Source organism: Phyllostomus hastatus, unplaced genomic scaffold (genome assembly GCF_019186645.2).
Source record: "Phyllostomus hastatus isolate PE091 unplaced genomic scaffold, TTU_PhHast_1.1 phas_contig_80, whole genome shotgun sequence".
NCBI classification, from domain to species: domain Eukaryota; kingdom Metazoa; phylum Chordata; class Mammalia; order Chiroptera; family Phyllostomidae; genus Phyllostomus; species Phyllostomus hastatus.
Genome location: NW_025333960.1, coordinates 5789372 through 5808034, shown reverse-complemented (window position 1 = coordinate 5808034; position 18663 = coordinate 5789372). Strand labels below are relative to the sequence as shown.

Below are 18663 nucleotides of genomic sequence, written 5' to 3'. Positions count from 1 at the left end.
CCACTTTATTTTATTTAAGATGAAGTATTTTGAAATAAATTATAGACATCATGACATTTCACTCCCAAATATGCATCTCTTGTCTTTTAAGGACATTTTCTTACATAGCTAAAATACCATCACATTTAACAAAATGAGCCATGGCAGTTTTTTAATAACTTTCTATACCCTATCCATATTCAAATTGGCCCAGTTTTACCCCACAATGTTCTTTAAAGATAATTTGCCCAAACCTGGACCCAAAGTGCATCTGATTGTTGTGTCTTTGAAATCTTTTACTCAATAGTGGTCTCTTTTTCCTTCTTTATGAAACAGATTTACTGAAGGAAAATTGGACCCACTGTCTTATAGAACAGGGGTCCCCAGCCTACCTCCTCCTGATGCTGCTGGCATTACCACCTGAGCTCTGCCTCCTGTCTCCCACCCCGGTCCATGGAAAAATTGTCTTCCATGAAACTGGTCCCTGGTGCCAAAAAGATTGGGGACTGCTGCTATAGAATGTCCCACCTACATTTGTCTTATTACTCCTCGTGGTGTCATTTGCCTTGTTCCTCTAGTCTTTGTATTTTCTGTTACTGAAATTAGGTCTAAAGCTTGATCAGATAAAAGCTAAATAATTTTTTACAGAATACATTAAAGACGATGTTGTTTTCCTATTGTATCAGAAGGAAAACGGGAAAAAAAGAAAACAGGATCTTAACAAAAAAGAATTGGGTAATAAACTAATGGAGAACATAAGTACTGTTGTATGGAGGGTAGCATAACTTAAATCTTAAAGCCTAGCCTGCGCACTTTCTACAGATACATCCTCTTCCCAGTAGGTCTGTTGCATTGCAGTTATATGTGTATGTCAGAGATGAATTACAGGCCTGAGTGTCCTAGGCGTTAGTCCCTTTTTCCTAAATTTATGCCCTTTTCCCTAATTCCTAAATTTCCTGCTTTAGCTGCCTTTGCTCTGAACATTCCTAATGGTTCCTAGACTTTTGCTACAAGTCCCCAATCACACCACATACCACACCAGTCCAATGAGACAGTCCCCAAAAGACCTGTAACAGAAGAGACATGATCTGCCAAAGGATTTGCCCAAGGCTAGGGTTGTTAATAATCCTTTTTATAGTAAGTGAAAGCTTACCCCTTAGCACAGTGACCTAATCATGTGTCCTTAGAAACTCTGTATTTTGTCTTTGGTTAATATCAGAGGTTTTTTGTTTTTTTGTTTTCTCCAATATCAGAGGTTTTCATTACTGGAGATGAAGTCGACATGAATATTTTAGGCATTAATAAAGTGGGTCTTTTGTAGATTCTGATGGAAGTTATGGATCCTTTTTCCAGAAAAGCACACACACTGACTCAGAATTTTTTGCGTGTTGCATCAGGTCTTTCAAAAACTCAAATGTACTTAACTCCAGGAACTTTACTATATGGTTAACATTCTCCTTCATTTTATTCTGTTAACCCCGGTGAGTGTTGCTGTTCTCTAGAAGGGAGAGTAGCAGAAACTGAAAACATTCTTAAGAATTATTTTATTTGTGATAATACTATAAATTTCTGAGGGAATACTTCCTTGATCTTATAATCAAAGTCAAAAGAAAAATAATTTTTGATATTTTCTTACAGTTAATTTTTTAGAAGTGAATGTGTTCTATAGAATAAAGCCTAAAAATACCTTTTAAGGTACTTCTAAAATGCTTTGCTTTAACCAAATGATGTAGCACACATCTTCTATATTTTAATTATTGAAAGTATTTAGACACAAAAGTTACTATAATTTAATTTTTTTTCAGTTACAGTTTACATTCAATATTATTTTCTAGTACTTTCAGATAAACAGCATAGTGGTTAATCATATACTTTACAAAGTGTTTCCCCCAGTATTTCCAGTACCTACTTGGCACTATACATAGTTACTATAATATTATTGACTGTATTCCCTATGCTGTTTACATCCCTGGGACTGTTTTGTGACTACCAATTTGTAGTTCTTAATCTCTTCACTTTTTTTACCTAGTCCCCCAACCCTCTCCCCTCTGGCAACCATCAGTCTGTTCTCTTTGCCTATGAGTCTGTTTCTAGTTTATTTTGCTCTTTAAAATCTATTTATAAGTGAAATACAGTATTTATCTTTCTGTGTCTGACTTATTTCACTTATAATCTGTAGGTTCATCCATGTCGTCGCAAATGGTAAAATTTCATTCATTTTTTATGGCCAAGTAATATTCCATCGTATATATGTACTACAACTTTTTTATCCATTTGTCTACTGATGGGCACTTAGGTTGTTAGTAATTTTATTTCTATAACCCCTTCATTTTAACTATTGTATGATTTCATCTTTGCAGTATATTCATTGCCTTCAAAGAAGCTAGTGGCTCTTCAGTTAAGATCCATTTTTATTAAGGTTAGTATGTTATATTTGCCTTTTTAAATTTATTAAAGTAAAATATAATGAGACAGTATGAAGTATTACTAAGAATTTGGAGTCTAAATCATTTCTGATCTTCTTACTGTATGTACAGTTTAGAAAGGTCTGGATAATGAAAAAAAATCTCATAAAATTTTAGAGATGCTACCATCATTGAATGATTATATAGAAAGGAACTGGGACATACACCTTGAATATTTATAGTCTCAATTCAGGTAGCATTGGGGAAAACATTTATGCATGTGAATATTATAGGTTTGTTTCATTTGTTTGACATTTCAACCAGTGACATCTACATAAAAAATTGTGTGTATATAAAAATATATTCTGCATCTAACTGCCACCACTATAGTCCAAACACTGTCATCTCTTAACCCCGATTCTACTCTTGTACCACCCCCTCCCCACAAACACTTGATAGTCTATTTGCAAATAGCACCATCAATCATCCTTTAAACCTAAATCAAATCACATCATTTCTCCCTTCAAAAAATCCATTAGTGGCTTCCCATCTTATTCAAAGTGAGTTCACAGTCCTTACCACAGCCTACCGGGCCCTGCATTTGCACTGATACAGTAGCCACTGGCTACATGTAGCTATTTAAATTTGACTCATTTGTTAAAAGCAAATTAAACTAAAAATTCAGTTTCTCTATCATACTAGCCACATTTCAGATCGTAGAATCTGAAATTCTACAAAATTCATGTAGAATCTATAATTCTAGCCACATGTGGCAAGCACCTGCCATAGAGATCATTTCTGTTATTGCCAAGTTCTGTTGGACAGCTGCAGTACCTAACCTAACCTCTAGCCATTCCTCTATGTTCATTTCCTGTTTCCCCCTTTTGCTCACCCTGCTTCAGTCATACTGGCCTTACAGTGTTGTTCAAACAGATTAAGCTCACTGTTGTCTCAAGAGTCTTTACGCCAATTTTTTTGCCTGGAGTACTTTCCCCCTTAATACCTAAATGGCTCACGTCCTTCAGTCTTTGCTTAAATGTTATTTCATCAGAAAGGCCTTCCCTAATCACCCTTTCTATCTTATCCCATGCGAGTTCACAACTCATCAGTACTTGGTGTGTCATATATATGTTTATTATCCATATTTTTTTAATTTTTCAAGCTGAGACTTTTAAATCATTCTTTTATCATACTCCATTTCAAAAATAATTTGATGCTCCTTATGAAAATTCAAATAATTAAAAGGATATCATAAATAAGGAATTCTAGGCAAAATCAAACTACGTATCTGAGATGGAATCAAAGTAAAGTTAGCGTGTAGAATTATTACACATATAGGGCTTCGTAGTGGCCAAAGCAAAGAGGAGAATGCAATTATTTATAAGATTGACAGGCCCATGAGACAAACATACATCTATAGCTGAGGAGAGGCATTGCTTTTCCTGGCATGGAGGCCAGAAATAAATTTTTTCTATAGCTACTCTTAAAGGGAGAATATGCCTGGGTTTATCACCTAAAAGAGAGCACATGATAATGTCCCTGATAGTCTGTCTTTTTACAGCACAATTTCTTTCCCTTTCTGTTTCCAGACCCTCAACATTTCTGCCAACAGTGTTGCCACACATGAAATGGTTCTTGTAGTCATCTTTTAAAAACACATTTATGAGCACTTCCCTTCCCTTCTTGAAATTTTTCAATAGCCCTAATTGCCCTAAGGATAAAGCTCATACTCTAAATACTAAATCTAATCTAAATACTCTATAAATGAAGTAATCTGAAGGTATTTAATGAAGCATAAACACTTCTTATCATCCAGTAGCCCTGAAAATCAGCCTTTTATCATATGGTAAATTTGGACCCTTCACAATAACAAAACTAATGATAAATTAATTTCATTCTGTTGTAAAAAGGCATGAGAATGTGCACTGTTGTTTAGAATAATTTTCTTAAACACTGGTTGATTAATATAGAGCAAATTTTTTAAAGTATTTTTTATTGATTATGCTATTACAGTGGTCCCAGTTTTTCACTCTTTGCCCCCCTCCCTCCAGTACCCCCCTAATCCCTCTGGTGATCTCCCCTCGTTTGTTCATGTCCATGGGTCATACCTATAAATTCTTTGGCAACTCCATTTCCTATACTTGCTCTTCTCATCTTCCTGCCTATTCTGTACCTACCAATTTGTACTTCTTAATCCCTTCAACCTTTTACCCCATTCCTCTAAACACCCCGCTCCACTGGCCACCATCCCAATGTTCTCCATATCTGTGATTCTGTTTCAGTTCTGCTTGTTTCCCTAGTTTGTTTTTCAGATTCAATTGTTGATAGATAATGCATTTATCACCATTTTAATGCTCATAGTTTTGATTTCCTTTTCTTAAATAAATCCCTTTAATATATAATAATGGTTTGGTGATGATGAACTCTTTTACCTTTACCTTGTCTGGGAAGCACTTTATCTGCCCTCTGATTCTAAATGATAGCTTTGCTGGATAGAGTAATCCAGGTTGTAAGTCCTTGTTTTTCATTGCTTTGAATACTTCTTGCCAGTTCCTCCTAGTTTGCAGTTTCTTTTGAGGAGTCAGCTGACAGTCTTATGGAACTCCCCTGCAGGTAACTAACTGCTTTTCTATTGCTGCTTTTAAGATTCTCTCTTTGTCTTTAACCTTTGGCGTTTATGTTGTGTCTTGGTGTGGGCCTCTTTACATCCATCTTTTCTGGGACTCTCTGTACTTCCTGGATATGTATGTCTTATTTCCTTCACCAAATTAGGAAGTTTTCTTTTTATTATTTTTTTCAACTAGGTTTCTAATTTCTTGCTCTTTTCCCCTTCTGGCATCCTTATGCTGCGAATATTGGAATGTTTGAAATAGTCCCAGCGGCTCCTTACACTATCCTTGATTTTTTTTATTCTTTTTTCTTCTTGCTGTTCTGACTGGATGTCTTTTTTTCCCTTATGTTCTTTTTTTTAAATATATTTTACTGATTATGCTATTCTAGTTGTCCCATTTCCCCCCTTCACTCCCCTCCACCCTGCACACCCTCTTCAACCCACATTCCCCCACCTTTAGTTCATGTTCATGTGTCATACTTATAAGTTCTTTAGCGTCTACATTTCCCATACTATTCTTACCCTCCCCCTGTCTATTTTCTACCTACCATCTATGCTACTTATTCTCTGTACCTTTTCCCCCCTCTCTCCTCCTCCCACTCCCCTTTTGCTAACCCTCCATGTGATCTTTATGTCTGTGGTTCTGTTCCTGTTGTAGCTGTTTGCTTAGTTTGTTTTTGTTTTAGGTGTGGTTGTTAATAATTGTGAGTTTGCTGTCATTTTACTATACATGTTTTTTATCTTCTTTTGCTTAGATAAGTCCCTATAACATTTCATAAAATAAGGGCTTGGTGATGATGAACTCCTTTAATTTGACCTTATCTGAGAAGCACTTTATCTGCCCTTCCGTTCCAAACAAAAGCTTTGCTGGATAGAGCAATCTGGGATGTAGGTCCTTGCCTTTCATGACTTGAAATACTTCTTTCCAGCCTGTAAAGACTGGTCTCTTTTGAGAAATCAGCTGACAGTCTGATGGGAACTCCTTTGTAGGAAACTGCCTCCTTATCTCTTGCTGCTTCTAGAATTCTCTCCTTCATTTTAATCTTGGGTAGTCTTGGGCACTTATGATGTGCCTTGGTGTGTTCCTCCTTGGGTCCAACTTCTTTGGGACTCTCTGAGCTTCCTGGACTTCCTGGAAATCTATTTCCTTTGCCAGAATGGGGAAGTTCTCCTTCGTTATTTGTTCAAATAACTTTTCCACTTGTTGCTCTTCCTATTCCCCTTCTGGTACACTTATAATTCAGATGTTGGAATGTTCAGAGATGTCCTGGAAGTTCCTAAGCCTCATTTCTTTGAATTCTTGTTTCTTCATTCTTTTCTGATTGGATGTTTCTTTTTTCCTTCTGGTTCACTTCATTGATTTGAGTCCCAGTTTTCTTCCCATCACTATTGGTTCCCTGTGCATTTTCCTTTATTTCACTTAGCATATCCTTCATTTTTTCATCTAATTTGTGACCAAATTCAACCAATTCTGTGAGCATCCTGATCACCAGTGCTTTGAACTGTGCATCTGATAGGCTGGCTGTCTCTTCGTCTCTTAGTTGTATTTGTTCTGGGGCTTTGATTTGTTCTTTCATTTGGGCCTTTTTGTCTTGGCACGCCTGTTTCATAGTGAAGGGCAGAGCCTTGGGTGTGATGCTGTTTGTGGGGGAGGTGTCAAGAGGGAGCAATGGCACTTGCTCTACTCTCTGCTGGATTTCAGTCCCTTCTGCTGCTTCCGCTAAGCAAACTGGGCCCTTCTGGTGCTGATTCCCATGTGGGTAGGCTTGTGTACATTCTAGGAACCTGTGGGTCTCTCCAACGAACTCTCCTGTGAGGCTGGGAGTTTCTCCCAGCACCTCATCCTCCACAGGTGTTTTCAGTCAGTGGTTTGAGGCTTTATTTCCCAGCAATGGAGCCCTGGGTTGCTCAGTCTGTCTTGCTACCCAGTTTTGCCTGGTTTTTCTGTGTGTGAATGTTGGACCGCCTGGTCTGTCATCAGCCACCTTGCGTGCTGCGCCCGTCCACAATCCGCTGCCTCACTGGGTTCGCCTGCTGCTACCCTGTGCCCAGGGTCCACCAGCCACTGCTTTTTTTGCCACGACCCCTCTCCTCCCCGTGGCCCAACTCCACCCCTCCCACCCGTCTGGATGAATGTGCCTATTTTAACTCCTTGGTTGTGGGACTTCCATGCAGTTCAATTTTCTGTCAGTACTGGTGGTTTTTTTGTTTCTAAATTTTTGTTGTCCTTATTTTGGTTGTGCACGGAGGCACAGTGTGTCTACCTACATCTCCATCTTGGCCTGGATTTTTCCCTCATGTCATTGATTTGATTGTTGGCTTCATCCACTCAACTGTTGACGCCCTGTAAGTTGTTCTTTATTTCAGTTAGTGTATTCTTTATTTCTACCTGGATCTTTTTTATACTGTTGAAGTGTATCCACTGTGTCCCTTGAGCATCCTTATAACCAGTGTGAACTCAGTATCTGATAGATTGCTTATCTCCATTTTGTTTAGTTCTTTTTGTGGAGTTTTGTTCTGTCCTTTCATTTGGGCCATATTTCTTTGTCTCATTTTGGCAGCCTCCCTGTGTTTGTTTCTATGTATTAGGTAGAGCTGCTTTGACTCCGTGTCTTAGTAGCATGGCCTAATGTAGTAGGTGTCCTGTAGGGTCCAGTGGCACAGCGTCCTGTATCTTCCAAGCTGCGTACTCAAGGTGCTTCCTCTGTGTGGTCCAAGTATTCCCTCCTCTTGTAGATGAGTCTTGATTACTGTTGGCAAGTCAGTGAGAGGGATTTACCCAGTTCAGATAGCTGGTAGGACTGGCTGTGACCCCTGGCCGTCAGCCACCTCCCTCTGTGACTTTTGGAGGTAGTTAGGTTGTGTTCCTTTGTGCTCTGTAACTGTCCACTGGGTGCACTGGCTCTGGGGTTTCTCCTCGTAGTGCAGGCCAAGGTCAGGCTCCAACTGCATTCTGTCAGTGGCCCCTAGGCATAAGTTCTGAAGTGATCTGCAGATGGCTGCTGCAAGTGGGGGTCCTGGGGCCACTCAACAAGAGGAGGTATGGGGGCTGGGCTCAGCTGTTGCTTGTTTGAGGGGATAAAGGAAGGTCTGAAACCTGTGCCTAGCCCAGCTCTTCATATGCAAAAGCTATTGTAACCAGGGTAGGAGAGTTACCTGGGTGGGCCATAAGTGGGATGGGGCAGGGCAAGACTTCCCAAGTCAGCCAGGTTGATGGAGATTCAGATACGGTGTAGCTGCACTGCGGCTCTGTGGAGGGGAGAGCTCAACAAAGGTACAGTGTCTGCTGTCTGCAGTTCTGTGTAGGAGAAAGCTGTCCCCCAGTTCCTCCCATGGTGCCAGACACTTCAGTTACTCCCAGTATGCCACTGGTGCCCTTCAAGCTGCTGATCCATTGCTGGAGCCCAGAGGGAATGAGTCTGAGTAAGTCCACCTGTGGTGTGAGGTTCTTAAGAGGAGAGGTCTGAGAATCCTGCAATTTCTTCTGCTGACCAAACTCCTACTGGTTTTTATAGCCAGAAGTTATGGGGACTTACCATCCTGGCACCTGAACCCTGGGCTGTGGACTGGGATCCCTCGCTCTTGGCCATATGCCTCCATTTTATATCCACCACATGTGGTTCGGAACCAGCCAATTTCAATTCTCTGCCCCTCAGTCCCTCCGTCCCTCCTGTGTGTGTGGATGAATGAGGTTTCTTTAATTCCTTAGTTGCCAGACTTCCATACAGATCAGTAATTTTGTTGTGGTTGTGAGAGGATGCGAGCCTCCTTTACCTACACCTCCATCTTAATGGAAGTCAGAAGTATTTTCTGTTTATTATCTACTTCTAATAGAAAGTCAGTTCCTTGAGAGAAGTGATAACGTGTCATTCACTGATATCCCCAGTATCTAAAGTAGTGCTTTGCATATAGAGAAGCTCTCAATAAATTTTGAATGCATTAAGGTACCATCTGTTTAGGAGGTCAGAAATTTATCAACATTCCAGAGTCCCTCCCCCTTTCCCCATCCTAGTTATTATACCATTATATGAATGGACTCTTGTGTGTATGTACTTTTTTATGTCTAGCTTTCTTTACTCAGCATTCAATTTGTGAGGCTCATTTATGTTGTTGCAGGCAGAGGAACTTTGTTCTTCTGTGTAGGATGCTCCTGTGTAAATAAATCATGATTTAGTCATTGTAGTGTTAATGGAGCATTTGGTATTTTTTCAGTCTCAGGCTATCATGAGTAGTGTTATGATTATATATTTTTTAAGATTTTATTTATTTATTTTTTTGAGAGAGAGAAAGGGAGAGAAACATTAGTGTATGGTTGACTCTGCTCACCTCCTACTGTGGACCTGGCCTGTAATCCAGACATGTTCTCTGACTAGGAATCAAACCAGTGACCCTTTGGTTTGCAGGCTGGCACTCAATCTACTGAGCCACACCAGCCAGGGTGCTGTGATTATGTTAATACTTAGATTAGGATCATTCTTTACTTTGTTTAGTTAATAATATCATTTTGCAGTAAGAGTTGCTAGTGTTTTTACATTTGTCACATGGCTTCTTGGTTCACTTTTTTGTTCACACTAATATCTGTAAGTTCAAGAATTAAGATAGATAATTCAAATACTTTTCATTGAAATTTTTGGTATATGGAAATAAAGTGTGATTTCAAAGTAGCAAACATTTATTGAGCATTGATACTTCATACCAATACTGTTGTAATCACTCTACTTAATCCTTACAATAATCGTATGAGGCAGGTACTAACGTTATCCTCATTTTTCAAATGTGAAAACTAAAACCAAAAGGTTAAGCAGTTTGAGATATGTAGTCTGTGGGAAGTGAAGCCAGCATTCTAGACCAGGCAACCTGACTCTACAGTCAGCCTCACTTAACCATTACACTATGCCACACTCCTATTTTTAAAATTTAGCCATTTTTACCTGCATTTTAAATTTTATTGAATAATTATTTCATTAACCATCTGTGAAAAGAGCTTCCATAAAGTGAGTTTCTCCCTCATAATTTTAATTTTTCTTCTTATCCTTACCCAAGGACCTTTTTCATTGTTTTTAGAGAGGTTGGGAAGAGAGAGAGAGTTGGGAAGGAAACATCTATTGGTTGCCTTCTTTTATGTGCCTCCACTGGGGATCAGACCCATAGCCTGGGTATGTGCCCTGACCAGGAATCAAACCCACAACCTTTCAGTACACAGGGTGACACTCTAACCAACTGAGCCACACTGGCCAGGACCTCCTCATAATTTTATAACCTATATTCCACATTAACCAAGCAGTTTAACATCTTGCTATACCTACTTGATTCTCTCTCTCTGCACAGTTTACTTTTGCTAAACAATTCAAAAATAGGCTAGTGACATCATATGTCACCCCTAAATACTTCAGCACATCTTTCAAGAACAAGAACATTATTCTTCACAACCACAACACCATTACCACACCTAAGAAAATCAGCATTTAATGAATTTTTCAGTAGTATCATCCAACATATTCAAATTTCCCTGTCTTCAAAATATCCTTCAATTCTGGATCCATTCAAGGTTCACATGTTGCAACTAGCAGGAACATCTCATAAATGACCATGTGGTCATTTTTAGTAATAATGGATCACTTAAAATACTAGGAAATTTGTCAGTCAAAATAGAACTTTTTTAAAAAATCTAGATTTCTCACAATTTATTTCTTAATTGTAACTATATAGATAATTCATTGCTTTTCATTTTTCACCTTCACTTTAAGGACAGTAAGTGGATCTAAAAATAATTCCAATTTTAGTATATTTAAATTGTCATCACATAAAGTTGATGAAATATTATATACAATACTCCCAATATACTTTAAGATCTGACTTTTAGATTTTCTTTTTCTTTCAATGTATGCAAAGTATAAGTCAAAGCCATTCTGTGAAAAACTGCTTTCCTGGGTGAAAAGTAGTAACTGTGCCAAAGTTATTGTTCTTTCAAGCAGTCATTCATATCATCGTAATGATCTACAGCTTCGCAGGTATGTTTTGCCTTTGAAAAAATATTTTTGTTATGATTATACAGTATTATGATTTATATATTAAAAAGTTAAAATATCAGAGGGGAGGGGAGTTGCAGGGCTGGGTGAAAAAAGGTGAATGGATTAAGAAAAAAAAAATCCTAATAGATACAGGTAACAGTGTGATGATTACCAGAGGGAAAGAGGACAGGGGGTTGAGGACAAATAGAAGAGGGAATGGGGTGTAAATGGTGATGGAAAGAGACTTGACGTAGGGTAGTTAACACAATATAATATATAGATGATGATTTGAATCCTATATAATTTTATTAACCAATTTCACCCCAATAAATTCAATAAAAAAGAAAATAAATGTCTAAAAGTTGAAATAAGTTTTAAAAGCCACGTATATCCTTACTGCTCCTCCCTCAAATTTAGAAAGAAGAAGGTAAAAGAAAAGAGATAGGAGGGAGCACAGTTAGATAGAATCTTAGTTCTATAGTTGGGGCAAAAGGAAGGCTTTGGTGTAAAGATAGAAATGGTTTTGGAACTGTTCTTTGTTGATATTGTGCATGACAACATCACAGAGCTCAGCTACGAAAAGAAAGAAAAGAAAGGGTACCTAGTTTATTGGTTGATAATTTTTGAAAGATTTGGATTGATATTTCTATATATTTCCATATGTTCAACCATTTGTATTTGTAGAAATCCAGTTGCCTTTAAATATAACTCCTAGGCATGTCAGACTGTATTCTTAAACATGACAAAGTATCCAAAAGATAAAAATATAATCTATTTTATTGCATTATCATTTATGCACCTATAAAATCATGATGAAAAATATCAGCCAAGAGTAGCCTTCAAAACTGGAACTAATTTCTAAGAATCTCACAATTGGCATTACAGTCAGAAGGGAACATAGCTGTGGAAAATAGATTCATCTTCATTATGGCCTTGCTTTAGTTTAAATTTTCCTATTTCTTTACTGTCTTTCCCAAGTATGTAAGTAGCAAGTCAGAGCAATATTTTTTGTGTCGTTCTTCCATAGACTGCTAAAACTTGTGTTTGCCTTGCACAGTAGAATATGTAGAAAACAAGATAATTTTTGCTAAAAGAACTGGTTTTTGCCTTGATGTTTATATCTGTGAGTTTTTAGAAAGTTAATTATGTAATTGTTTCTAGTACACCTTTCAGATACCTACTTACACCTTCCATGCAAAAAAGTGTTGAAAATAAAATAAAGAGCCTTAATTGGGAAGAAATGGAAAAAAGCCCATGCATTCCTGAAATACGTGATTCTGAGTTTTGTATCCGTGTACCTGGTGGAGGTATCACAAAAACACTCTATGATGAAGGGTGAGTTTGTTAGCCTGTTTGTTCATTTGTTCCCTGCCTTATTTTAAAATGAGAGAATGATAATTGGGAGAGTGTGTTGGGTTACTTATTGGAACTTTGAAAATATATTTATAAAATAAAAATTACAATCAGAGGAAAGATTGAAATTTGGCTATAGGAGAATGGGCTCCTGAGAAGCCGTATTCAGTGCTCTATTGTGTGTGGCTATTAGGAATGGTGATGCTTGTTCTATGCAACCTCTATAATCTTTTTTTTATTTGTGGTAAAATATGCATAAATTAACCATTTTTAAGTGTACAATCAATTAGTATTAAATATATTCATACTTTCAGAACATTGTCATCATTCTAAATAGAAAATCTGTCTAATTAATAACTCCTATTTCTGTAAAATCAATAATGTTCTCACTTTCTGATTTTAGTAATTTGAGTCCTCTCTTTCATTCTCAGTTATTCTAGCTAAACATTTGTTAATTTTTTTAACAAATGTTTATTGATTCGAGAGAGAGAGAGAGCAAGGTGGGGAGGAGCAGGGAGAGAGAGAGGAAGCAAGAGAAACAAGAGAGAAACATCAATGTGATACAGAAACATCACTTGGTTGCTTCCTATACATACCATCCTGGGGTTGAAACAGCAATGTAAGTGTGTGCCCTGACTGGGAACCGAACCCCCAACCTTTAGGTGTATGGGATGACGCTCCAACCAACTGAGACACACCAACCAGGGCACATTTGTCAATTTTTTTTATCTTTTCAAATAACTAGCTTTTGGTTTATTGAATTTTCTCTATTGTTTTTCTGTTCTCTCTTTTATTTATCTTCACTCTAATCTTTATTATTTTCTTCTTCCTACTAGCTTTGGATTTAGTTTGTTCTTCTTTTTCTAGTTCCTAAGATGCAAACTTAGGTTATTCATTAGAGAAATTTCTTTTATAGTATGTGCATTTACAGCTACAAATTACCCTCTTAGCACTGCTTTGGCTATATTTAAGTTTAGTATGTGTGTTTTTATTTTCACTCATCTCTAAGTATTTTCTACGTTCTCTTGTGATTTTATTTTCTGCAAATGTAATAGAATTCTTAAGCTAAGTCCCTTCTGATTTCTTCTTTCATCCATTGGTTGTTTGAGAATGTGTTTAATTTCTACATATTTGTGAATTTTCCAGTGTTCCTTCTGTTAATTTCTAGTGTCATTGAATTACATTTGTTTAATCTTCTTGATGAATTGATCCTTTTGCCAATATATGTATTTTTATCTCTTATAACAGTTTTTGACTTGAAATCTATTTTGTCTGATATTAGAGTAGCAATCTTGTTCTCTTGGGTTACTATTTGTATGGAATATCTTTTTCCATCTTTTCACTTTCAAATTTTGTGTCCTTAGATCTTCAGTAAAACTCTTTTAGACAGCATATATTTGGATCATGTGTTTCTATCCATCCTTCCAAAGTTAACCCATTTGCATTAAAAATGATTACTGATAAGGACTTCTTCTAAAAAATTAATTTATTTTTAGAGAGAGGGGAAGGGAGGGAGACAGAGAGGGAGAGAAACATTGATGTGTGGTTGCCTCTTGCACACCTCTAACTGGGGACCTGGCCTGTAATCCAGGCCTGTGCCCTGACTGGGAATTGAACTGGTGACCCTGTGAATCAGAGGCCAGTATTCAGTTGATTGAGTCACACCAGCCAGGGCTAATAAGGACTTCTGTCATTTTGCTATTTGTTTTCTGTATGTCCTAAAGCATTTTTGTTCTTCATTTCCTCCATTACTGTCGTCTTTTGTGCCTTGCTGGTTTTTTGTACTGATACATGGTTTGATTCTAAATTATCCCAGCTTTCTGCTTAGAGACACTTTCTGGACTATCATACAGGTTGGGGGAGGGAATCCAGGTGGAGCACTGCAGTCTTGCTGAGTTGAGGAAATAAGACTTCAGACTTCTGGAAGTCTGAGACAACTGGAAAATACAAGGCAGAGAACCAGAAAGGTGGGAGCTATGTAAAAGAAGAGTGTTGGGAATCTCTCTTAGTTTTTTTTCTGAGTTCTGAGCATCACATATGTAGGGTGAAACTTGAGGCCAGACAGGGATCTTCTGGTTAGGCATAAACTTAGCAACAATATCAGAAAATATTGTAAGTTAGCAGTATTAACAAAAACTGTTATAAAAGTTAGACATACTCATTATATGTGGAATAGTCAAAAGAAACAACACTTTAAAAACTCAATTATGTCACCCAGAAATAACTGCCAGTAATAGGTTTTTGATATTTTTCCCAACTTCTTTAAAATATAGTTGAGTTGAATATATATATCTACAAGATACTGTAAAACATCTATAACTTTACAGTTCATCTTATCTGAAGATGTTTCTCCCAAAATCAATTTTCTCTTATTCGTCTATAACCAAACCCATGTTTAATGTTCAATGCAATTATACATTCATTGCAATAAAGAATTTTTGAAATTGAAAAGAAATCATGTGGCTTATACAATTTTGAATCCCCTTTTCTCCCCAGTGCATATTTTGATTATTTGCTAAATATTTCGTGATATATTTTGCCTTCTCATTAGCAGAACAAATTTATATTCTGATCTCTGGAAATGACAATATTATTCTAATAATAAATGGTGGCAGTGATGTGATTGACCTGAGATCCCAAGGGGTGTGATTGACCTGAGATCCCAAGGGGTGGGCAAAGATACAAGGGGTGGGCAAAGGTAGGTATACAGTTGTAAGTATGTGAACCGCAGAATTTATTCTTATACTGTTATTTATTATTGTATTATTTTCCATACCAGCAACTAACTGTAAACCTACTTTTGCCCACTCCTGTATTTAATTGGAATAGAAGTACTTTTGAAATTTAATAATGGATATATCTCATGTTAGATTTTAATGTCACAGAAAGTGATAAAATTAGTCACTCTCTACCGTCTTTTTTTTTTTACAGAGAGGAACAGAGAGGATAGTATTAAAACTATTACTCTGCCATTTGTGTTACAAAGTAGTAGTGTGAGGCACTGTAAATTCAAGACCATGCCCTAACATTTTTTTAAGCCACAGTCGCTAAAGTGAAGGTACAGCCAGCGTGGCTAGGTTTCTCTAGGTATGAGCCATTTCTCAGGCTATTATAGCATGAGCATTTAGGAACTAGAATCTTCTGAGCCATCACAGCCCACAGTACTTCCATACAAAGCCAAAGTGTCCCTAAGATATTTTAGAACTATGTACTGAGATGGTATAATTAGTGATAATTCCACTTTATAATATTTAGAGACTGAAATGCTATGATAGGCTCTCCCTATACATCTGAGACTTTTGAACCCACATGTCAAGAGTCTCCTCCACATCTTAAATCCAGATGAGGAGCCCAACTCACCTTTACTTCTGTATCTCTCTGTCAGTCATGTGCTCTCAAGTTGTGGTGTCATTTTTCTCATGGTACTTGGATTCAGGGTGTTAGAAATGATTTTTGCTTTTGTTGGCAAACAGGAAGCTTTTTGCATTGGTCTCCTTACTAACTTGAGGCATCTATAGTATAACAGGAATCATGTTTTGGAGTCAGAAAGACCATATTCAAGTTCCACTTCTGCCACTTCCTAGATGAAGAAGTTTGAGCATGTTAACTATATTAAAATCTCTATAAACCTCAGTTACTTCAAAATTAATTGCTAACATTAATTATGGGCACTATTTTAAGCACTTTGCCATCACAACGACCTTTAAATTTCACAACCACCTATGAGTCTGTTCTATTGTGATTCCTCTTTTACATATGAGGAATACGTAAAGCCTTGATTAAGTAACTTGCCCAACTATCTGCTAAGTGGCAGATCTAGAATATGAATCCAGGTATTCTGCTCTTGTTCCCATTATTCCAAACTGATTAATTTATTAAACAAATAAATTTATAACTTTCTTAATGATCGTTGTAGTGATTGACTCGTAAAATGTGCAGGCATTGCTTAGCGCATAATAATCACTCAATAAATGTAAGAAGTAATAGTAAGGGTTTTCCTTCACTGTTTTAGAATAAGGTATATCTTTCAGTCTCTTTGCTGTGTTACTTCAGAAAATAGCTGTTTGTACAGTAGGTTTTGGAAGTAGGTCAGAACTCACCTTATGTTCTATACCCAAGGATACAGGGGTCATTTTTCATGTAGCATTGGTGTGAGGCACAAATTTGCATATACCTGGGGTGGGCATTACATGGCTTCTAGTCCTGTCTCTATAAACAGAATAATATCTGGGGCAAGGGAGATGAATAAGAAGTGATCTCATGATGGGGCATCTTCTCCTTGCCTAAAACCTGGAAGATTGTCCTAACTGTAAAAACAACTCTGGAATCAGAATCTTGTATCAGGAGAATACTTTTCTTTTTTTTTTTTTTTTAATTTGTTGTAGCTGTTCTAAAGAAATCCCAGTGGCGGTTCTGCTGAAATTTGTTTCAGAAGGAGACAATATCCCAGATGCATTAGGTCTTGTTGAGTATCTTAATGAATGGCTTCAGATAATCAAACCACATGTAAGTTTTCCTACAGCTTAAGCCTCTGATTTTTCTAGTTATGTATTCATAAACTTGTATTTTATATGCTATGTAAGTAGACCAAATAAGTAAAAGTTCATGTTGAGTATAAACATATCTATACTTAAAATTTAGTTTAGCAGAACTTAGGAAAAGGGGGCAGTTAACCAACCTATTGTCTACAGTTGTTTCATTAAGGTTAATTTCCAAAAAAGAAAAATCTTAAATACTTCATTATATTCATTGTTCATGTTGCATTTATACCAGACAGCTTTTTATAAGAATAAACAAGTACTTTGGAAATTAGAATTTTTTAAAAGAAACAAAAGGTATTGTGCTATGTGGCAATACTGTAGCTATTAAATATGCATTATAATTAATATATTTCTCTATTATGAAATAATTGTCTTTTTAAAAAAAGATTTTATTTATTTTTACACAGACGGGAAGGGAGGGAGAAAGAGAGGGTTGGAAATATTGGTGTATGGTTGCCTCTCATGCACCCCCTTCTGGGGATCTGGCTCTCAACCCTGGCACGTGAATCAACCATTGACTCTTTGCTTTGCAGTCTGGCACTCAGTCCACTGAGCCACACCAGCCAGGGCTGTCTTTTTTTTTTTTTAATACTCACCTAGAATATATTTATTGATCCTAGAGAAAAGGGGAAGGGAGGAAGTAAAAGGGAAGAGAGAGAGAGAGAGAGAAGAAAGAGAAATATCGATGTGAGAGATAAACATTGATTGGCTGACTTCCATACACACCTCAACTGGGGATTAGTTATGCAGCCTAGGTATGCGCCCTGAGTGGGAAATGAACCTGCATCCTTTTGGTGCATGGGATGATGCTTCAACCAACTGAGCCACCTGGCCGGGGTGGTAACTGTCTTTTTTATTCATGCTTTTGCTAAGAACAAATTGATACACTCATGCAGCACTGATTTTTTTTTTTTATAACCCCTATTCCAAGGGTGTCAAACTCATTCTCACTGTGGGCCACATCAACCTCACAGTTGCATTCAAAGGGCCAAATGTAATTTTAGGACTGTATAAATGTAACTATTCCTTAACAGGGGGCAAGGAGCTTGGCACTGCTGCTGGATAGAAACAAGGTGCCAGGCCAGATAAAACAAGGTGGAGGGCCGTATTTGGCCCACGGGCTTTTTGTGTGCCACCTATTCCTTTTGAATTTACTTGACAGAATCTATCCACAGACTTTCTGGCATATCTTTATGATTGAAACTTAAAGAAATTTAGATTGACATAAAAGACATAGAAATTTATTATTTTTGTTTTTTTCATACAGTAAAACCCAGCTAAATGTGTCAGAACCGAAAGGAACCAAAAACTAACTAGAGAAGGGAAGGTTTTGTAATAATTACATGTTAAAAGGTGATTTGGTGGTAAAGGTGAATGATTAAAATATTCTGTTCTTTAGTTACAGTGTGATGACCCCACAGCATCTGCCTTGCCATGGAAAATGCCAAGTTCTTGGAAATTACTCTTTGGCAGTGGTCATCCCCCTGCGCTTTTTTGATCTGTTTTTAGTTTTATACCTTATATCCTAAGACAGCTGTGTCCCCAAAACTGTTAAACAACTTGTATAAAAAGCTGTATTATCTAGTGTATCAGAAAATAATCCTTACTTTTCACAGAAAAAAATGAATTAGCAAAAGCTAGTTGTTGCTGTGGTTTTCATCATATGCAACAAATGTAAATTTTGTACAATAAAATATTTCCTAAGTAATTCTGTGAAATGTCTTTTTAGTTTTTTAACTCAGATTTCTATATTAGTTTCCTAT

At 37.1% G+C, this 18663-nt stretch overlaps 1 protein-coding gene across 2 annotated transcripts in view; it reads left to right on the top strand.

Moving 5' to 3' along the window:
* Window positions 1–18663, top strand: part of PSMG2 (proteasome assembly chaperone 2) — a 40866-nt gene that overhangs the window by 6880 nt on the left and 15323 nt on the right. The window contains exons 3-7 of one of the 2 annotated variants that reach the window (XM_045849987.1): window positions 2340–2398; window positions 10888–11006; window positions 12168–12341; window positions 16745–16865; window positions 18300–18608. In XM_045849987.1, the coding sequence (XP_045705943.1) occupies window positions 2340–2398; window positions 10888–11006; window positions 12168–12341; window positions 16745–16865; window positions 18300–18398 (572 nt within the window). In that variant the 3' untranslated portion in view covers window positions 18399–18608. Of the gene's footprint in view, window positions 1–2339; window positions 2399–10887; window positions 11007–12167; window positions 12342–16744; window positions 16866–18299; window positions 18609–18663 lie in introns of those variants that run through there. The other variant, XM_045849988.1, reaches the window with a different exon arrangement.